The sequence below is a fragment of the Sinohyriopsis cumingii genome, chromosome 19 (assembly GCF_028554795.1).
Source record: "Sinohyriopsis cumingii isolate HCF-2022 chromosome 19, ASM2855479v2, whole genome shotgun sequence".
Classification (NCBI taxonomy): Eukaryota; Metazoa; Mollusca; class Bivalvia; order Unionida; family Unionidae; genus Sinohyriopsis; species Sinohyriopsis cumingii.
The window spans coordinates 3628722-3652930 of NC_142979.1; the positions used below are offsets into that span (position 1 = coordinate 3628722).

The 24209-nt window shown below is 33.5% G+C and overlaps 1 protein-coding gene and 1 long non-coding RNA gene across 2 annotated transcripts in view; one reads left to right on the plus strand and one right to left on the minus strand.

Annotated features, from left to right (window-relative positions):
- The window catches only part of LOC149775069 (kinesin-like protein KIF12), a 65857-nt gene extending 50120 nt beyond the window's left edge, over nt 1-15737 (plus strand). Inside the window, exons 6-7 of the mRNA XM_089943343.1 lie at nt 12539-12676; nt 15549-15737. Coding sequence (XP_089799469.1) covers nt 12539-12676; nt 15549-15722 — 312 coding nt within the window. The 3' untranslated portion in view covers nt 15723-15737. The remainder of the gene's footprint in view (nt 1-12538; nt 12677-15548) is intronic.
- An 805-nt stretch (nt 15738-16542) lies between these two features.
- LOC149775070 (uncharacterized) lies at nt 16543-23539 on the minus strand. The gene is made up of 3 exons (XR_016416493.1): nt 23054-23539; nt 19649-19673; nt 16543-16678 (listed from the first exon to the last, which is right to left on the minus strand). It is a non-coding gene; the product is annotated as an uncharacterized LOC149775070 (long non-coding RNA).
- Between the last annotated feature and the right edge of the window lie 670 nt (nt 23540-24209).

Genomic DNA, 24209 nt, shown 5'->3' on the forward strand with positions numbered 1-24209 from the left:
CCATCTTCTGAGTTTTCAGACATTTTAAAATCTCATGTATTCCTGTTGACCCTAAGACCAAGGCTAGATTTGGTTCACTTATAGTACATCACTCAAAATTAATATATGGTTCGCTGGTGTTTGTTCAAATCGACTTAGTTTTGAAATTATTCTGCATGGATGCTTCTAACAGTTCAAATTTTTATTTCACAATTTCTCTCCAAAATGAAGTTTGTCTTGAAACCCTGTTCCACAATTAATATAAGTTTCACTCTGTGAAACATCTCTTCTCTTGTATATATGATTATAGCTTATGTGTATATTGGTCTCACTTGGACTCATTTCAGGCCTTCCTTTTACTTTGATTCATTTGTTTTATAAATCACAGTGTATTGATTTCACTCCTTCTTAAGAAAGAAAATTGAATGAATATATTAGTTTGAAGTGCTGGGGGTAAAAGAAAATGGAATAAATATATTAGTTTGAAGTCCTGGGGGTAAAAGAAAATGGAATGAATAGATAAGTTTGAAGTGTTGGGGGTAAAAGAAAATGGCATGAATATATTAGTTTGAAGTCTTGGGGGTAAAAGGGCATGTGCAAGATTTAAAAATGTCTGACAGCTCAAAAAGGCAATATGGCCAAAAATTTAGATTGAGGCATTTGAAAGTGAAGATGGTTGATGAGACAACTTATTTCACAAAATTTATTTTTCTCCACTTGTACATAAAGCTATGTCATGGAAATGGGCATTAAAAATCAAATAATAAGATGATTTCCAAGAGAGTGGAAACTTGGTCATTGATGTTTATAGAAGTTTGAAATACTGTCATTGGCCTTTATTAAGTAAAAATTTAAATGCTTTTGTCTGTGTATAGTATCATCAGCTTGTTCAGCTTTGCTCTGTGCTTTTATTTCGTAATTTTTTCACCCTTATTAATGTTATATTGTTATTATTCTTAGCAGAATAAACTTTTTAAATTTTGCAGTATAAGTTGGCTTTCTTACTTTTCTTTCATTGTTAGCAAGACAATTTTATGCCCCCCCCCCCCGATCAAGACATATTGGACTGGTACACTTTGTCAAATCACACATTCATATGAGCAAGATAGCTAAAAAAATTACTGATCCAGTCCAGACCAGATTTGTTATAATAATAATAATAATAATAATGACCTTATTTAAAGAGGATAACACAATTAGCTAAGAACTAATCTACCTTGAGGCCCTCATACAAAGGAATTTATTTATTTTGGCTGCGTCTCTGATGCCACTGGATATATTGGGTTTGGAAGAAGGAAATAGAGTGGGCATTTCTAATCTCAACTGGAATACTATTCCAGAGCAGAGTTCCAGAGTATTGGAAGCTTTTTTTAAATAACTCCTTATTTGGTTTGGGAATTTTATACTGTTTGGTAGACATGGATCGCAGGTGGAGAGTATTACCAGGTAGCCTATACTGGAATAGTGATTTTAAATATTCAGGAGCACTATTATGAGATATCCTGTATATTAATTTGGCTTTTCTCAAACAGATTTGGTCTTTAATAGATAATATTTTTAACCTACCAGCTAAATTTTCCTTGCTTTCTTTCTGGATTGATATTAGTCCAAATGTTCCTTTTTGAAGATGTGCCAGCTTTGCTATGTTTTTATCATTTGAATTACCCCATACTGTATTACAGTAGTCTAAATAGGGTTGCATGTAACTGTTATAAAATAGTTTTCTGTGCCTTTCAGGGAGAAAATGTCTTATCCTACTGAGAAGCCATAAACTTGAATTGACTTTTTTACTGATATGTTTGATATGTTCAGTCCATGATAGGTTATTATCTACCAGAACACCAAGTAGTCTATCATGACAGACCATTTGCAAATTTTTATCCTTCCATGTCAGACATAGTTCATCACTATCGAGATTTGTCCTTCTTTGCCATGTTGAGATAAGTAATATTTTAGTTTTACCAGTATTTACCACCATGCCATTGCATGTGCACCAGTTTTCCAATTTGTTTAGGGCATTCTGTAAAGAAATTTCAAGTTCATGCTTTGTGTTTTGGATGTTGTGTCATCTGCATAGAGATCTGTAGATGATATTGAGTCTCTTAGTAAAAGTGGTAGGTCATAATATTCTCACTGCCATTTTCATTCGAACTAAACAGTCATGTGTTAGTATACATATTTATATGATATATTAATTAATTTCTATTATTTTCCATTAATAGCATATATATTTCCAAGCTTCACTGTTGAAATGGCATCGTGTCAGTTGTTATCTGTTACCTGTAGGTACCATTGTGTCCATTCATCAACATTTCCATTATTCGTCACTCTTTTGTTTAACATCTAAACAGAAGTAATATCTTCTGCACACTAATTAGCAGAACAATTTAAAGTACACAAAGATTTGCCACATTTATCAGTATTTCTGCTGAGTTTGGGATTGAAAATGCTGCCAACTTAATCCTTGATTCATGCCAACCTTTGACATGGAACTTAATCTTTAAGTGTAATTTAATTTTTAAAATAATTGGATTTCAGTCATGGAACTAATACTTAGAACTTTAAATTGTTTTAAAAGTTTAAATGTATATACAAATTTGGGACATTGGAAGCTACAAAAAGTGCAAGAAAATTATAGTGCTTTGTTGTTCAGTTTCCATCTTTTTTAAAACCATTTACCACCCTTTTTCCTCTGTGATAATAAAAGCTGTTCAATAATATCTTCATACAAAATAAGGTTTAAACCTTCAAAAAAGAACAAATAAAACAAAAATTAAGAAATACCTTTTAGTGGTTCAACAAGATTATTTAGTCCTTGATCCATGGGTTATATATTTTAGGTTCTTTTTGTTTTAAATTTGTTATTCTTTTATATCATCATTATAGAAAGAGGTGAGTAAAATGTTTTTTTAGAAGCACTTGGAATGGAATGCAAGATCTGTTCTAGCACTGACAATTTTGGTGAATATTCCCCCTCCTTTTTTGAGAAAAGGGTGTATGTTCTGCATATAGGATGGGTTTTATTAAGAAAAGAGGGTAGGAATTGAAAATTTAATTCATGATGTTGAGTTTTTGGTGCTTATTTGTAATAAACATGAAATATCCTATCATAGACCTGGGGATGCTATAGCACTGTTATGTACAATCATAATGTACATGTACAGTAGTACTCTCATGTACACTCACTATGTACATGTACAGTAGCACTCTCCTGTACAGTCTCTATGTACATATACAGTAGCACTCTCATATACAATCACTACGCACATGTACAGTAGCACTCTTATGTCCACTCACTATGTACATGTATAGTAGCACTCATAAACAATCACTGGGTACAAATCAGTAGCACTCTCATGTACAGTCACTATGTACATGTACAGAAGCACTGTCCTGTACAATCACAATGTAAATATACAGTACACTCTCATATGCAATCACTATGTACATGTACAGTAGCATTTTCATGTAGTCACTATGTACATGTACAGTAGCACTCTCCTGTACAATCACTGTGTATATGTACAGTAGCATTTTCATGTAGTCTCCTGTACAATCACTATGTACATGTACAGTAGCACTCCTGTACAATCACTATGTACATGTACAATAGCAGTCTCATATAAAATTACTATGTACATGTATAGTAGCACTCTCATTTATAATCATTATGCACAACTCATGATCCACAACCACCATTACTACAGTCTTGACAATTCTGTCAAGTTTTCATTTTTGTTGTTGATTTTAACACATTATTGGCTTCATCATGCTGAGGAAATGGGAGTTGTGTTTTTCCCAAGGATACACCAAGGTAGCTAACCTGGGTTGGTATTGATCCCATGACTTATAAATTCAAAGTCTGATGTTATACGGACTGAGTTACCATGGCTCCCCTGTCCAGTTCCATCATCATTCACTATTTGGGAAGATGATGATAAAGTAGCACTATCATCACTTTTACCACACTATTCATTATTACCAATATCTTTATAGTCATTGTATTGGTCATCATTTTTTTTCTCCACTCTCGCCAGTTTTCATTGCTAAGGTGGCAGGGGACAGTTTCATAAATTGGCCCCTGGCAATTTTCCTAACTTAAGGCTATGGTGTGACTTTTTGAGCTATTATTGTGGAATAATTAAAGATATGGATATATTTGTGAATCTGGTCTTTCTGATTTATGTTGTTCTTGAAATTTTGATGTGAGGCATGTATGTGTCATCTAGTCATTGCACAGTATGTAGCCAGCGAAATACCAATAGTCAGTTTGGAAGCAGAGCTAGTCACTTATAGCCATAGACACGTTGGTTCATTAGTAGAATATCTCAAAACCTGCCTGGATGACAACTATTTTGAATTACATCAAGTTTCAAAATTATCGCCCAGAGAAAGGACTTGTTTTTGCACTGTAAGCATCACTTGTTCTCAAAAATGATCTTTGGACATGAAAAATACACATATACATTTTGGAGTGGGGTGCATCAACTCTTTATTCTGTAAATTTCCACTGACTTCTCAGGTCAAGTGAATGATAATTCTTATGTTTTGCTTTATTATACCTATCCAAAAATATGAACTTTTTACCTCATTTATTTTATTTTGTTATGAATTTTTGTATTAGTTGTATGCAACATTAAATTTGTGCATAGAAATTGTTCCTTGCACCCTAACATCTTGAAATACTAGGTTTATTATGCCCCAGCAAAGTCACAAAGTTTGCATTTCCAACCTTTGCTGCAAATACAGTGAAACCTCTACAGCAGTCAGGTAAGGATTGGAAGATGTTGATTATTCTAGACCTATAAACACTAAAGGGAAACAAAGTAAATTCTTTCCCTGTCTCTCTCTCTCTCCTCTAATAAGACAAAAGGTTAAACTGATGAATGATTGATTTGACAAATGATTGATTTTCTGTCTTTGAAAAGAACACTAGGCACCAATTATTATTAATAAATGTGGTTCATGACGCTTTGAATAAAATTGGCAGACATGTGGCAGAGGTGGAATAAAAAGGACAAAACAACCAAAAATAATTTTGTCAGAAACACTTGAGTTCATATTTTTAATTTGCTTGCATTGTTTAACTGTTAATACTTTTTAAAAATGATTTTGGAGAAATATTTAAGGACATCTCCTATTTTTTTGTTCGATTTGTGTCAAAATGATGAAACATGTGCCTTTCCCCATTGCTAAGAAACCACTGGCTAAGAAGTATGGGACTTGGGAATACATATGAAGTCCAACATGGGAATTTCTCTTTTAAGTGTAAACATATATTGGAGGAGTATTGAAGGGCAATCAGCAACCTTAAAAACCATGCCACATGTTAGAATGTCTTTGCAAGCTAAGTGTGCTTGTTTGTCATTGCCACAATTTTTGCAAAATACAATGTGATTCAAGTGGACGTTTGGACCAGAAAATTGTTGAGAGCCTGCTAAGTGTGAAACTTAATAATCACAATGAATGTCATTAGTGGTCACCAGTTAGTGATCTTGTAAAGGAAACTAAAGATGCTTGGGGATTTTACTAAAACATATAAATCTATTCAGTGAAATGTGAGATATACAACTCTTCCATTTTACAATACACTGACTAATATCAATTCATTATTATTTTAATATTACTAACAGAATCTGATTCTTGTTTAAAAGTTGCTGCTTTTTTATGATATGAACAGATGACATATTTATGTAAAAAGTCCACTCGTTTTCTTTTCAGTCCTTCTAAAACATGTAAAATTTATATCGACAAAATATCTACTGGTTTAGAAGCCTATCTGGTCATCCAGATTTGTAAATCTACTGGTTTATGTCGTGATTTTGTCCCAAGCCTGTTTGGTAATGTAATAATTGCATTTGCAACTTTCATATTTTGAAATGGAATGAAGAAATTAAGAAATCTGATGCACATCAGTTTCAATCTTACTAAAGGCCTTACACAAGTTCAACTGGAAAAATGATCTCTCACCAAATCAAATTAAGTAGTAAATATAGATACATGCATTTAAGGTACAGTGTTACCAATTACAATAAAATAAATTTGGACATTGTCCTAATAGCTAATCAATGTTGAAATGTATCAATCATAGAAGGCAATAGATTAACCTTTTTAAAATATGGAATTCTTATAATAAATGAAAAATAATGTGTGTATTATGAGGTAATTTGTTCAAATGAAGTATTTTAAGGTTTCGTCTAATTTTGAGTTTTACTTTCTTTCTCAGTTATTGTTATGATAATCTAGACTAGTAACTTACTGAGAGATAAGTCATTTGTTTTGGTACTCTAATTAGTAACTTGCTGACAGATACGTCATTTGTTACGATACTCTTGATTAGTAACTTACTGACAGATAAGTCATTTGTTATGATAATTTAGATTAGTAACTTACAGACAGATAAGTCATTTGTTATGATACTCTAATTAGTAACTTACTGACAGAGAAGTCATTTCTTATGATAATCTTGATTAGTAACTTACTGACAAATAAGTCATTTTGCATTTATATTGTTCAGACTAGACTGCATAAGTGATAGAACTGTTTTGACATTATTTTCTTCAATACACACGAGACGGTTCCAGCTCAGGCCAAAACAAATCTTTTTTTGGATGGTTTCTCTGTTTCATATATTTGATTACATGTTTCGGGAGAACAAATCTTTCACATTATGGTAATCATTTCCTGATAAACTCACACTTTATTGTAAATTTACTTCCTGCTTTTGCTAAATTTTCATCCCAAAAAGATTTTTGTTGTGATAAACCCACCCAAGCTTTTAAAAAAGTGTACATGTCTTCCACATGAAACTTTACAAGAAAAGAAATACTGCATATACTCACTAAAAAACTGAGTGCAACTGCAAACTGCATGGACACTGATCTGCCATCGCATAATGTGCGGGCATCTCTGGGTCTGTGCAGTTTGTTAGGAATAATCAGTAGATAAAACAACATAGACCTTGATCTGCAGGTGCATTATGCTATGGCAGGTCAGGATCTTTGTTGTTTGTAGATTGACTTGACTTGTAAGTGAATATATATGGTACTGTATACTTTAAAGCACAATCCAGGACCAGTCCCTGTTTTCCAGTGTTTGCCATAGAGGTAGGTATAATTAAGGGGGATTACATAGGGTTCATTCTCTAATTGATTGAGTAGTTAATATGATATAGATGAATCCTGTTTTTAGTCAGTACCATGTCTTGCAAATCTCTGCCAAACTACATAATGAATTGAGTACATAGTACACATAGTCAAAAGAATGTTTCATTCTTACCCCCTACTGTGATGGTAATTATGTTTAAAAATTAAAAGATATAAAAACTGCCAATATTTTACTACACAAATGTGCAATATAATAAGAATGTACAGTTCCAGTCGTCAATTTAAAGGTGAAATTACGTTCTTTAGTGACTTTTGAAAACTTCTTCCATTTGTTTAAATTCAGATTTATTTTATGATCTTCATGTGGAGTTTGAGAACTCTTGAGGAACACAGACTTCATCTAGTAGAAAGAAACGTGGTCAAATACATCATCTACCATCTACTCATCTGTGTTACTGTTTTTTATGTGTGCAAACACTTGTATTGACTTTTCAAGAGACCCTTATTTAAGCTTTCTCAAGCACTTAAATGCCATTTTGAATTCTCAATTTCTTCTCTGTTGCTAAATGACAGGCTTGACAGTAAAAGAACTCTTGAATGCATAAGGTTTGAAAGGGACACGTTTTATAATTGACACAACTTGCCCTGTAGGTCAGGAGTTATATTAATTGAATGTACCATTACTAGTATAACCCACCAATTCAGTGCCAATATACGGGTACAAGTGCGGAGGGGAAATAAGGTTTGAAAGGGACACGTTTTATAATTGACACAACTTGCCCTGTAGGTCAGGAGTTATATTAATTGAATGTACCATTACTAGTATAACCCACCAATTCAGTGCCAATATACGGGTACAAGTGCGGAGGGGAAATAAGGTTTGAAAGGGACACGTTTTATAATTGACACAACTTGCCCTGTAGGTCAGGAGTTATATTAATTGAATGTACCATTACTAGTATAACCCACCAATTCAGTGCCAATATACGGGTACAAGCGCGGAGGGGAAATAAGGTTTGAAAGGGACACGTTTTATAATTGACACAACTTGCCCTGTAGGTCAGGAGTTATATTAATTGAATGTACCATTACTAGTATAACCCACCAATTCAGTGCCAATATACGGGTACAAGTGCGGAGGGGAAATAAGGTTTGAAAGGGACACGTTTTATAATTGACAAAACTTGCCCTGTAGGTCAGGAGTTATATTAATTGAATGTACCATTACTAGTATAACCCACCAATTCAGTGCCAATATACGGGTACAAGTGCGGAGGGGAAATAAGGTTTGAAAGGGACACGTTTTATAATTGACACAACTTGCCCTGTAGGTCAGGAGTTATATTAATTGAAGAGATCGCCAACAGCTACATCAGAAAACGATCAGTCTGATGAAGATAGACATTACAAAATCTTACAATGACAAATTCGTTTAGTTTGCAATAATTGAATACAACACATTTGTAAAATTGATGTATTAAGTTTAACAAGGAGAATTTAAATAAAAGACAGATGATGCTTGAAAGTTGTATCAAGGTGTTTGTTTTCCAAATACATAGTATTTATAATTATATGGAAGGTCATTTGACAGTTAGAAGATGAGTCTGACTGCTAATTGCACAGACCCAGATCTGCCATAGCACAATGCACCAGCAGATTGTTCAGAGTAATCATTATAATAAACAACATAGACCTTGATCTGCCAGCCCACAATGCACTAGCAGATTGTTTGGAGTAATCATTATAATGAACAACATAGACCTTGATGTGCCAGTACATTATGCCTTGGCAGATCAGGATCTTTGTTGTTTGCAGTTTTAATCAACTTATAAGCAAGTAAAAATATGGTACCATATATCCCACAAAATGAAATTGTAAAATTAGTCTTAAACATTTTATCATGAAGTTTTCAGGACATTTTTAAATGAAGTAGTCAGTTATAATGGCTAACAGTATTTTTACTTGTGTGTAAATCAGATCCACCCACAATCATCATAGACCCAGCTGGTTACTGCATAATGTACCGTAAAATTTGGATGTATGCAGTTTGTAAGGGCTAGTCAGTAAAACAAACAACATAAACCCTGATCTGCTGCTGCATAGATCAAGGTCTGTATCGTTTTCCAGTGGACCTTACTTGTCCATGAGCATGTATGGTTAACTTTTCAGTATTTAAATCAGTTTATGTTCTTTACTCACCTGCAAAAAATATTGACCAGATCTGCAAATTAGAGGTCATGTTGATACATATTTTGATACATATTTGTTATCTCCTAGATATAAAATAACTGACCCAGACACAAAAAACCCTGCTTTTTACATCAGTGTAACACAAAAAAGCCTGCTTTTTACATCAGTGTAACACAAAATATTGAGAGTGTTATTGTAACGTAGTCAAGCTGACCCTTTGAGACCAGGCAGGGTTTTAAAGAAACAATAAACATGTTCGTGGATGACAAATGACAATATATTAAACACTGGTACTAATGATATGAAAATAACACAGAAAAGCATATAAAATGAATATAAAACACATATGAAATATACTTTGACTACTATGTCACATTTATGTAGTCAAAAAGTTCTAGCAACTCCATATAAACTTCATGTATACAAATATCTCAGCAAACTTTCATATAAACGCTTGTTGCAAACCTATATAATCAGCTACTGGTTGCAAACATTTGTGTAGTCAGACACTACTGTCATAATTCACATGTAGTCAAACCACTACTTGTTATTATGCTTTTACTTGTAGTCAATACACTACTTGTTATTGTGCTTTACTTGTAGTCAATACACTACTTGTTATTGTGCTTTACTTGTAGTCAAAACACTACTTGATTGGAAAATACATGTTGACACGGCCTTCTCTCAGGCACGGTCACTTTCCCCTCCGCACTTGTACCTGTATATTGGCACTGAATTGGTGGGTTATACTAGTAATGGTACACCAGACGTCATGGTATCCACAAGCCCATCCGGCTGCTCATAACCGTCGAGCTGAATATGGAAAATAAACGCACCTTTCCAATAGTCTAGTTTAATTGGAATGGGTTTTGTTGCAACTACTTTAAGAATATACGATAGGTACGAAGTATGACATAGGAATGCTATGCAATAAAAATAAATATACGTAATGCTATGACATTAATACATGCATAATATGTTTTCGAAATTAGTCGTGATAGCGACTAGATGAAATTAACTCGCTACCACATTGCCTTGGTTATATCTTAATAAACTGAATTGCAAATACGATAAACGATGTGACCACATAATACAACAATGAACGTGCTTTTACGAAACTGAATAATTATTGTAAATAATAAAAAGAGTTGACTAAAAAACATTCGACTCACCCAACTGTTTGGCTCTAACTAAATTACAATGGCACCTGCCCGACAGCTGAATATGTTTAGAGCTTCCCTCTATATTGGCTGTGTCCTTCAATATCTCTACCCGATATATATATAGTAGTGCGAGCAAATAAAAGCATCATGCGATACGACGACAAATTACATTTACAGAAATATTACGGCGCGTGAAACAAGACAACCTGATTATATGAAAAGTATGGAAGACTAAATGAGCCATATCGGGCATTTCGTAACAGTTATGTAGCGTGATTGCAAGTTGTTACCTGCTACAGCCATTTGCATTTTACTATAGTTTTGTTCATTGTAATTCTGTGTGTTTCTCCTTAAAGTGAGCAATGGTTGTAAATGACCAATATCAAAATATTACAGATCCTATCTCATTGTTTTTATAAAAAAATATTATAATCATTCACACATTTTTTGTAAGTGTGTATATATTCATTGTTGATGTAGATTTTTAACCTTTTATTAATCATGCTTATGTTCTTAAATAGCTATATTTTGCTTGAAGATCTATTTCAGCCAGGATTTGCATTTGTGGGATTTGTGTGCAGTAGATACCAGTCCCACAAAACTAGAGATTCAATGCTCCAAAATTAATGTCAAAACTGCTTACCGGTAGTAATTGTTTTTGTGAAAATTAATGAAATCTATCAAGGAATCGTTTTCAATTTCACTGGTCATTATATTTGAACTATTTATTTTTACGCCATCTTCCTAATCCCAAAGCTTGGAATCATCCAGAAATAATCATTTACTATATTTACATTTTGTACTATTTCTTGGTTATGAGGTAAAGAATAAGCTATATATGTGACTGAATTATGAATGTCTTGATGACAAATATAGAAGAAATTCAAGTGACACAGTGACAATAACTTCGCTTCTGTTTTAATAACATTTTTAATTGCAAGACAAATTTATAGTTTCTGATTCTCATAACCTTGTAGTGCCAGTTACATGATATGACCTTGGTGTGACACCATTTATTATAAGTAGCAAAGTTTTGCTAGGAGGTAGATCCAGAATGATGCATAACAGATTTCATTATCCCAGTATCACAATCAGTTATTACCTCAGTATTATGCCAAGACTGAAAAAATATCACAGATATGATGTCTAGTGAACAGGCTTGCAAATAACCCCCCCCACCAAGCAAGATAAAACTTCTGATAAAGAATTGGATTCCACAGTGATGGAACAAAAGAGCTGAAACTTTGTAAAGCCCGATGATTATAATGCTAGATGGGTTTAAAACTGTGGACTTCGACTTCTCCTGCAATGTTATAATATGGTCTCATGCATCTAAGAGGGGAATCCTAAAGCAAAGATGGTTATTTATTTGGATTTTATGCAAATAATATCAGAAGCTAGGTACATGTTGATCACACCTTTAGCCCACTTTTTCAAAGGAAGGGACTGCCCATTGGCCCCTTTTTTGTCAGACCTGGCTGAAACACTATTGGTGAAGAAATTGACGGCTGTAACACATGTACTTGTATTTCATCCTAGCAAAATGGCACATGTATTTTGAATTATTGAATTTTTAAAAATTTATTATGTATGGAATGTTCTTTGTTATGTGCATTTGAACTTCAACAGCAGGATGCAAGAGGTTTAGACAATTTTGCCATTATTGCTGGGAAATGCAAATTTTCACCAGCTGTAAGATGAAATTCACTAAATTGCCTTACTGTCGGTTGCAAGTAGTCAGTGTATAGTTACTAGAACATTGGGAGATGGTGTGCAAAGGTTTTAATTTTTGATGTAGGCATTCAGATATGTGCAGAAAAAGAACTATCACAGCATCTGACCAATGCATTATAATAAAATGGCAGCTAATGGTTTATGTTGTATGGTTGAAATCATAAATAGAAAGACTACAATACCTGCAAATCAGAGTCTATGTTTTTTGTTCTACTGATTGCTCCTAACAATACAGACCCAGACCAGCCAGTGCATTATGCAATGACAGATCTGAGTCTGATCAGTTTGCAGTTAGACTTGTCTTGTAAGCGAGTACAGATGATATATGTAGTAACCAGTCTAAAAAAATGTTCTTTACACCTCTAGTTTCAGGATGGGAAGCAGCCAGATCCAGAGATGTTTGGAATCATCCAGCGATCACTGAAGTATATGTTTGAACAGTTGAAAAAGCAGCCAGGGCAAAAGATTATACGAGCATCCTATCTTGAGATTTACAATGAACAGGTTTGCTTTTATTTATTTTGTTCCCAATTTACTGTGCCTGTTACAGGGTTATGACACTACCAGGAAATTAGGAAAAATGTGGGAGAAAGAATAGGTTTGTGCTCGACTGGCAAAAGCCCTTTTGCTGCCACTTGATCATAAACAAATACATAACTGAGTCATAACTCAACAGATTGGGAGTTAAATTTATTGAGTTCTTAATGTAATTTTTGGAGGTTGCCAAACTCTTCATTAAGCTGAGATACAATTGGTGTATTGGTCATTTGTGTGCATGCCCTAATTATATGTCCAGGCAGCTGGATTGGCAAGTAGACTGGTTATCTCATAGTCTGTGCCATATTGGCATAATTTTTGTTTCTTCATGTGGAAGTTATAAAGACCAGCCTAGTGTCACATTGCATCATGATGGCTGAGATGTACGATCGTAGTGAGTGTATGAGAAAAGTAATAATGATTTTCTTCGCCAGTTTCCCTTTAGGTATGTAAAGTAAACAAACAAGTACTTGTTTCTAAGTGGTACATTTTGTGTTTTGGTACACAGCCCTGTGTCTAATTAGGATGTTATGGGAGAATCTCAAAATAGAAACAGCTTTAAAAGTGCATGTTTTCTAAATCAGAATGTTTTTTATTCTGTTCTGTAAATGTCATAAGTGATCCTTAAAAATCAATTTGACCAAGAAAAAGCCTGGAAATCTTTGTTTTAAAAAGCATGAGAATCCTGAGTTGAACATATTCTTGGATACTTTTTGTTTTAATTGCTGGCATAAACAATGTAATATACACAGGGGACGTTCATTTTATGGTACTTGATGCCACCCATCATTGAACATGGTAGCTATAGCAACCCCCCACCCATCAAATGACTTCTCAAAAACTACTGAACAGATTTTTAACAAATTTGACAGCATTCAGGCATGAAGGTATTTCAGTTTTTGTACATTTTTGTTGATTCTTTGGAATCAGACATTATTCTGCCATTACAAACAAAATTAAACTTTAAATGGCTTCTTCTTGCAAACCTGTCAACAGATTTTTACAAAATATAACAAAAAGGATTTTGTCATAAGGCATTTCTTGTTTCTACAGATTGTGCTGATCTGCCATCCAATATGGCTGCCAGTGCAAAAAAAGAACCTTTCAATGTCAGAAAGCATAAAACTAACTAATGACTTCATGGACAACTGTGCTGGCATTTGGGTTTGAGGTATATGCCAGCTAGATGAGCAACCTCTTTTCAACTGTACCGGCATTTGGGTTTGAGGTATATGCTAGCCAGATGAGCAATCTCTTTCCAACTGTACTGGCATTTGGGTTTGAGGTATATGCTAGCCTGATGAGCAACCTCTTTCCAACTGTACAGGCATTTGGGTTTTGAGCTAGATGCCAGCCAGATGAGCAACCTCTTTCCATCTGTACTGGCATTTGGGTTTGAGGTAGATGCCAGCTAGATGAGCAACCTCTTTCCAAATGTGCAGGCATTTGGGTTTGAGGTATATGCCAGCTAGATGAGCCACGTCAGGCCCACTTGGAGCCACATGTTTGAGTTAAATTAACTGCAGTGAAGGAAACTGTCATGTACTATAGTGATGGTTGTAAGAGAGACAAGAGAGGGAGCAACTATAATTCTAATTCTAAGATAGATCAGCTTCTTGCTATTTTTATAAGGTGGCAGTGGAATTTGTTAGCTTTATATCTTAGTTCTAAGATGTTATTTTGATTCAGATAAGTTAGGAAAATTAAAATTACTCATCTTTGGCAGCACTGGAAATCCTTTTGCTGGTTTCTGTGTTACAGAAAAGTGGTCAGATAATGTTTAGCGATCATTACCATTACACCTACACTAATATTATTGCATTTTTATATGCTTGCCAAAAGGCAGACCATATACTGCTATGACATTGCAAGAGTCTCTCTTACTTCTTCTGTCTCCACACAACGACTTTAGTTTTACACTAATTTTACCAGATTTTATGGATGGCTTGCATTAGCAGCATGTAAGAAGCCTATTACTTTTGGGTACCAAAAAATAACTTTGACTGAAAGAAGGAAGAAAGGTTTTTGTGTAATGTTAGCTCTGAATCACAGTCCTGGGTCAAACAGTGTGTATAGTTTGTACTTGAAGTAAAGAAGAAGCCTATTAGTTTTGGTGCTAAAGGGGAAGAGACTAAAGTTACTGTGACTGAATGAAGAAATATGGTTTCTTCATCACAGATCTGGACTAAATGTTGTATATGGCTTGCACATAGAGCAAGAGAGATTGATTTTTGGGGTCATATGGTCTGTGGTCAGGGTCAGTCTGACTAAAAAGTTAAAATGGTTTGCAGTTAGGGTAAGAAATAAAGATGTAGATTTCGGGGTCCTAAGGTGAAGGTAAATCTAATAAGAAAATGCTAAGTATGTTAAAGACGGGATACTTTTACCTTCGGTCACTGTTGGTCAATAGTCTCAAGAGTCAACCATTCTCTATTACTACCCACACTATTAAACATAGGGTAAAGTGTTTAATGTACCATTTGCAATGAAGGTGTTTAATGTTCCACTTGCAATTAAGGTGGTACAATTTTGAGGTACCAAAGAAAGTTAACCATTTTAAGGTACATGAATTTTCCCTACCCAAAATCAGACTTTGATAAAAAAATGCAAGATTTACCTCAATATAATTTAGGCTTTATTTTCAGCCTTCATTGTGCCAAAACAGGTCACTACATCTGGTATTTTATAACAATTGTATGTGTTCTAAAGCTTCATTGTTTTCACATGTTTAATATCTTTATGAAGACAAAAATGAGATGGAAGGAATTATTCATTATTACAAAAGATTTTATGAATTATACGATTATATGATCTAATCCCATAACTTTTTCAACAACAGGTTATAGATCTACTCAATACAAACCAAAGGCGTTATTTGGCAGTGCGGTGGTCCAAAAACAGAGGGTTCTATGTAGAAAACCTCTTTGTAGTAGAATGTGGGACATTGGATGACATTATGGCAGTGCTAGATGAAGGTTTGTATACATTCTACCACATGATTTCATTGATCTAAAATATGTACACTGTTAGTCGTTTTTTTGTCATTTTTGCTCTGTAACTTTATTTAGCTGGGAAATGGTATACTGTAAATTAAATGTTTTGCAGCACTAGATTCATAATGGATTTTGTTGGTGCTATATATTTATGACAGAATACTTTCTCAATATAATACTTGATAATACAAATTTGTTTGACTTTATTGTTTTTAATTGCTAATTATATTTCGGCAAATTTAGTTTTCTTCATAGATTTGCAGAAACATTTCTCCTCCATGCAGAAGCCAAGGGTATAATTCTTGTGCTGCCAGTTTTAAACACAAGATGCATGTTATTTTCCTTTGAGTGCATTTTTATCCATCTGACCAAAGATGTGGGGGTTTATAACAATGACAATACTCATTTGTCAGTTTGTCAAGTTATTGGCGAGGTGACTTCAACAACGTAGGTTAAGTTTGCCATGGTCTTTTTTTTAAAACAGTTCTTATTTGCCTCAACTATAGGTAGAGACAGAAGCCTGTCCACTTTTGGGCTGCTATATGTAAGATGAAGATTATCTTAGCTTAAAATATTATTTTAATTTGCGCATATATTAAGTTTCTTGGCTTAATTTGAAACAAATTTCGTAGGTAGACAACACTTGTGTATTGGCAGTTCCTGATTTATTTTTAGGTCAGGAAGTGAAAGGTCAAGGTGACTGGAACTGGCATTGCAAATTTTGCAGGATTTCTGCTGAACAAGTCACAGGTCTCCTGGATCCAGTTTTCATCATAATTTATTGTTTGTCTAAATTTTGACAGAGGATCCTCTCCCTTGATTATTGGGTGCAGAGGTTAAAGGTTATGGTTACTGGATCTAAAATCTATGCTTTGGGTTCCACATAATAAGTTGACTTTCCTCAAGTTTCCCACATGGAGTTGTTATCAGCTTCATAGTTACATTACAGTTGAGGTATAAATGCTTCCTATTGAGTCTGCAATAAAAAATGAAAGGTCAAGGTCACTAAAGGTGAAATTTTGTATTTATGATAGCTACATTGGGAGGGGAGGCAGTCATTCATCTGATGGCTATTTTTTATTTCACAGCATGGTTGAAGATGATTGAAATTAGAAACTTTGCATGCATTTGAAAATTTCATCAAATTATCTTGAAGTAGTGTATTTCAAATTTTATGTCTGTCAGTGAAATATAAAGAAAAGTCTTCTCAATGATTAATTATTGATATTTTAATAGAAATTTTAAAAAAAAGCAATAACTGATATTCATCTGTCACATGTAACTAATTTCTTACGTCATGAGCATTACTGCCCATGTTCATGTGCAGCTGCAGTATTAGATTACAGACATATTTACAACAGTGAAATGCAAAAGACAAACACAGGATTTGCATTAATTGATTGAAATGTCACTAATAACAAAAAAAATATCAGATTTCATTGATCCCAAAAAGCTATTTCTGGTAACATTGACAAGTATTATTTACTGCCTTTTTTCTTTCTGTGGATTGCACAGACAAAACAAAAATGGTCTTGTACCATAGTACCTGATATAGGTTTTCCATTTGTTGCATACTTTAATTCATCATTTTTAATTTTATGTAATATTCAAATAATCGTAAGACACATAATTCATAACTGTCATGTACTTCTTGCCACAAGTTAATTTCATTTCTTTACAACATAATATGTATAAGAGTTATGTCCTTGCTCCACATAAGAGTGTGAAAGGTCTGAAATCCATACTACAAATAGGTCACATTTTAGGTTGATGTATCCAGTGGTGTGATTATATGAAGTGTGCGTAAAATTGTCAAGCTTTATACATCTGGTTTTTGACCCTGACACCTGGACATTTTTGTCTTTGAAACATGTACAAATTGGAAGTGTAATTCTGAATGACGGCAAAGCTGAATGCCTGAAATTAACCATAGAATGCTTGCAGTCATTTCCAAATACATGTGCAAAAAACTAGCCCAGCTTAACTGATGCAAAAAGCTAATGTCATTATATTGGTTGCAGTATTATAGGCACTTTCAGGTAATGAGATCAGATTTGAAGTGACCTGTCGCTGAAAATGTTCAATTAATAGTGGAACTAAAATTGACCTATTGACAGTTTTTGCCATTTATTGCTTATTGGTAATCTCTCTGATCTGCTGACCAGTGACCAGCTAATAGTTATTATGCAATTACCTCTGTATTGATTATTTGTCTGAGTTATTGCAAACTTAACTCTGACACCTGGATTTTTCTATGTAAACATGTACAAATTCCTCTTAATATACCTTTAATATTTATGACAAAAAAACCCAAAATAAAAGTTATTAATACTGTCTGAAATTGGTTACAAGTTGAGTCCAGCAGCAAATAACACCGATCTTGATCTGTCAAGCATCATGCACCATCAAATTGAGGTCTGTGTTGTTTGTTTTCCTGATGAGTCCTTAGAAACTACTTATACCCAGATCTGCCTGCACATTATGCAAGGGCAGATTTGGGTCATTGCAGATTGAAGTACAACTTAACTTATAAGTGAGTATATATGGTAATAATAATAATAATAATAATTAAAAAAATAATAATAATTAACTGAGACTAAAACAGTATAAATTAATTTTCCATGAAGCCATTATCAGTCTGATATAACAGTTAGAAAAATTAACTACATTATAATACACAGTTAACTGAATTACCTATCAGTGAGAGGCCATACAAAGGTGAGATTGGTCTCGTATCATCTGTCATAGTCTCTATGCTACCACAAAAGTACAATGTTTTTTTTTCAATAATAAGTTCATTATTCTTTTCTCTGTGTGTGTGTGTGTGTGTTTTCAATTTTTAACGTAGCTTTAATAACATGCATCATGATCTCCCACCCAGTCACATTATCCTGACACCAGGCCGACCAGTCCTAGTACTAACCTCTTAATGCTGAGCACCAAGCAAGGCAGCTATTATTACGATTATTTAAGTCTTTGGTATGACTCGGCTGGGGTTCGAACCTGTAACCAATCACATCCGAGGTGGATGCAGTAACCACTAGGCCACCGGGGCGGTCCTACTCTTTTCAGCAAAGTGGATACCACAAATGTATATATTCTTGAGTCACATACAAAAAATACTATACTATGGTCGATTTTAAAGAATGATAAAGAATCAGCTATATAGCTTCAATAGGCAGTGGTTATTAATAGTCTTTTTTAAATACAAAAAATAGACAAGAAAACAAACATGTTACAAAGATACCCTGAGATTTAGAAAATTGCTAAACTACATTTAACAAGAAAAAGAAAACATCGTGAATAGGTAAAGTTTATTTGTAAAGTGGTAAGCATTGCATGAATTTACAATCAATGCAATGACTGTAGTGCATGTAATGTAAGGTAAAAGACATCATTTATAGTAATTTGTATAATAATTGGCTTATTCATGCATGAGATTGTGTTTCAGTTTACACTTAAAAATAGTCATATTTGATGAGTTAGGGTTGTAATTGGCAGTTGATTTCACCGAAGCACAGCTGAGTAAAATATATTCTTTTGTGACTATGTAGTTCAAATGAAATATTTATGCAAATTTTCTCAGCAAATTCTGTAATTTTTAATAAGGTGACTTAATTAAATCAGTTAGCAGAGCACAGTCACTGAATCAATAGCATAAACAACAGTAGAAATAATATTAGAATGTAATTATCACCTGTCATGTATAGATTATTAGATATTACAATGTATTGCATTTTATCCAATTACAAAATAGACCATATTTAAATATCTGAAGCATATCTTTTTATCTAAAAGCACACAAATTCCTGAAAGGCTATTTTACAGTTATTACACAAGACAAGGAAAACTATGTGTTGAATAATTTCAAGCGCTAACAATAAACAGATTGAGAAATCATAAAATCCACTTTCCCAGTCAGGCAAGAACTAATTATTTTACTCACCTGGAAGAAATTCTTATTCAGCCACCTAATATAGAAATATAAAAGTTATCAGTGTTATTGATCGATACAGGGTTGTTTTTCAAAACTTATTTTGTGACCATCCTAATACCAGCTGGAGGTAATTATAAATTGAGACCTACTCTCCTGATAGACTTTTATTAGTATTGTGATGCATGACATCATAAAGTACATGTACTTGTTTCAGTTGTATCCAAATGAATGGAAAGCAAACTTTAATAAAAAGGTACGGACTTTCAATGAATAAAGTTGGCAGTATTCTCAAGTGAAGATTCATTCCTTTAAAGAGAAACACGTTAGCCTTAAATCAGCATTCATCTGTAATTGGAAAATTCATTTGACTGCTGGAAATTTTCACTCACTATTTTGACTTTGCTTATCAATTTAATTAGAAAATGAATATATTGCTGAATAAAATTCTGTGCCAATTTTAAAAAGATCATAATTCAAATTTGAAACAGAAAGTGTATAGATAACCCTGATATGTTAAAGTGTATGCATGTATGGCAAAATTTAAGAAGAAAAAAATGCATGTCAGCTGCAGATTTCTGAAATAACTTTAGTTTTGTCTGCACAAAATTTCTGTCCATTCATCCTAGATGATGGCATTACCTGATGTCCCGTATTCAGGTTTGATGGCCGCTAAGAGAGAAGTTCATGGACTAGATAATAATGTGATACAGTTGTAAATTATTTAGACCTATTAATAACCATTTATAAACCAAATCCTCACACCAGACAGTTTTACAACCAGATTACCTTTGGATCACCTTGGTTTTGAGGTTATCAGTACTAAGCCTATGTCATAAATCAGTTGCAGGAATTTCAACAAGATTGGGTTTTGGTGTTGACAGTAATGAGCAATAAACCACTTACTTTGCAGTACAGTGGTCTTGAGTTTGAACCCCAGTGTCAGCACAAGTAAGAGTTTATGGTTAACCCTCCACATTTTTCTATATTTTACACTTCAACAGACCACTCCATGCCTATCAGTCAACAATAGGAGTACAGCAAAACATAAAAACCAAACCAAAGCAAATATTTTGACTTGCCGTAATTTTGTATCTTGCACACGACATAAAGTTCAAACATGAATTTCTCAAATTTCTCAAATTTTATATTGATACAAATCTCTTTTCAGTGACTTTATTTCAGTATTTGATGTATTTAATGACTTTAAAAGCAAGCAAGCTAACATGTTAATTTACTGCTAGACGGACAGTTTCTTCAGTTTAAAGTACACACCTGCATGGTTGCAGATACACGTACTATACTTTAATTACCATATGTACTTGCTTGTAAGTCTGGTTGAAATACACACAACATAGTCCCAGTTCTACATAGTGTTCTGTGTAGTCTGTGTGGAGTAATCAGTAGAACAAACAAACATAGATCCTGATCTGCCTGTGCATTATTATGTGATGGCGGATCAGGGTCTATGTTGTTTGCAGTTGGATCCAGCGTATTTGTGCTATAAAACACAGTTGAATCTGGTATTGTTAAATGCAGCTTTTGATGATTATAAACTGTCTGGATTGAGGGGAATAGAAAGATTATTGTATTCTTAACTTCAAAGGGTGTTGTATATACTGGCTTATAAGTCAGGTCCAACTAAAACAACAGAGACCCATCACATAATGTGCCAGCAGATCAGGGTCAGTGTTGTTTGTTCTACTGATTACTATTGAAAGGCTGCATAAGACTGCTGGTGCATTAGTGGCAGATGTGGGTCTGTACAGTAATTGGATATTGAACTGGATGATTTTGTTTATCCATACAGCTGAGGAAGCTGAATGCAAATTAATATACAAAAATAAACAATAAAATACCATTCTGACATAGACCAACTGTACCTAAAGAATCCTTATAAAAAATTCAAACATTTTATTCTGGAGTTGCATATGATATCACACATTAAAATATATTTCACTTTGAATGATTCAATGTCTGGGGGATCTTTATACCTTTTGTCATTACTTTTTCATGAGAGAACTATTTGCAGTTAATTTTCATGTCACGATTTATAATTTATGATTGTGTATAACCAGACACCTTGCTGAAGCTGAGAATGTTTGGTAAATTTGTAACTGATAGTGAAAGTTTGAAAGAATTAAGTTTCAAAGGATGCTGTAAAAAAATCTTAAAAATGAAATTGAAGTGTCAGTTTTCTTTATCATTAATAACATTGACATGAAAGTGATTATATGGAGTTTCCCAAATAATTGCAAATTATAACTTTATGTGTTGATGGCAGTCAAATCATTGGTCTTAGGGACTATCTGTGAAAGAGCAGCCTCTCTTGAGAAATTGTTCCAGAAATTTAAAGGAATACAAGTGACTTGTTATTACAGCTGTTTTTTTGTACAGAGAACAAAAGTTACTTTTCACAAATATATGTTTTACAAATATTTTTGCTGATAATTATTTTCATGATTTTTTTCATGGAATTGGAAAAGAAAGACTGCACCTGAAAACTAGTCAAATACATGTTCTATAAGAGGGAACATTATCACTATGATGAATATAACACAGACATTTTTTACTTATCTCCCTTTAACTGCTATTGCACTACTGTGTGCTTTATAAACATGGCTCCACTACATAATGTGGTTTGGGAATCCTTCGACATGTCAGATCAATAGCTTTCAAAGTAATTGAAAGACAGAGTCATGTTTGTAAAGAAAATAGTCTTTTAAACTAAAGTTATTTTTAGAAAAATCAGTTAAAAAATTATAACAATTTATAAAAATTATAAAATTAAAAGAAATGATAAAATGTAACAAATATTTGCTTGTGGGATATGGCATGGGCATATTTTGCCTTCAGATATTGTCAGGGTAAGGGAATATTTTACATTCAAATTTTTTTCATGTGCAATAATACTTTTAATTTGTGTCATACATAAACAGTTGTTTTCATGTTTATATTTGTGAAAATAAAATGAGTTACTGTTTTACAAAGAAGAGTGTATAATAATAATAGTTATATTGGCCTCCTTTATGGCACATTTTACTTGTAGTGTGTGCAGTTTTATATATTTTTGACGTTAATGTATCACTTTATGTGATTCTTTTTGGTCCGGAATAAGCCCATGAAATTCTTGTGATGTATTCTCTCTGGCTGTGATTCTTGGAATTTTTCTGATCCTGCCTTCTAGAACTTTTTGTGTTTGCTAATACTGTCAACACTTTGGCGGCAGTTTTTTCGAACCAATTGCCCAATGAGCAATTAGAGAAATGGTTATGTATGTTGGAATATGCCCAATTTACCCCAAAGTGGCTTGTTGCAAATAAAATGAAGGGTATATGTCAATGGACCAGTAACATATACCCCAGCCTATGACAAGCATGATTTAAATGTTAATTTATAGGAGTAAATAAAACTCACCTTGTCTTAGAGAAGGATATCGGCATTTGATGGTCTCCCAACTGACAGAATGTTCTCCAACAACAGCATTCGTTTCATGGTAAAATAGCTCAATGTTTCTTATTATGTGATGCAGATAAAATTTGTGTATGCAGTACCCTTCCAAATCAAATAATGCAACTATAGGGTCACAAGTACATTAAATCCATATTTTCTGCACCCAATAATCATCCCTTTTCATGATTATCCAACAAGTTGAATGCTTAGTAGTGGAATTGATACACTTCATCCAATAACACTGTAATGTTTACTGTATGGCTTATCTAATTTAACATGAGTGAATGTTGTGACATCATGCTGTACTGGAGTTTTCATTAAATGTTGTATTGATTTTGGAGGAAAGTTGCTCTTTGAATTATGCCTTGTATAAATAATCCATTTTTAAATGTTACTATTTATAGAACTGCATATTAATTTTTTAAATAGTGTCTGTAACTATTTTGAATCATGCACTGTCTGAATCAGAATAAAACAAAATTATTCCTTCTTTGTCTCAAAACGATTTCCATTAAAATAAAAACTGTGATAAACAGAATCTCAAATGGGTAATGATTTAATATTACATTTATGAAACTTGTTGAATAAATTAGTATTAAATCATTACCCATTTAAGATCCACTATTAGAATTAGTGCAGTGTTCCTTATATGATAAAACAAGGGAAACCAGCTATTTTCTCCATAAAATAATCAGCTGGAATATTACCCAAATTAAATAAATAGAATATTCCTTTGATTTTTGTCCTCCAATAGAAAATGCAGATTTTTATTCTAATTTACACAAGACCTGTTGAGATATACCTTGTACCTATGGTAAACGAAAGTTGGAAAGTAATTAATTACTTTACCTATGGGCAGCAATGTGCCATACATGAACTACTGGGATAATAGGTAAATTCTGGCAGTTGATTGTGCACTCATATCAACAGGGTATGAAGAAAGATCTTTTTTTGTAATTCGTCCTATGAAACAGCATAAACAGTGGCAGGTAATTTAGGTTGACAGGTGATTGATACTTTCTTGATGACTGATCACAAGCCTCGTGGATTTTGAAGAAAAAAAAGCACAAAGATGATGCGAGAGCAAGTATACTCACACAAGTATACTCACACAAGTATA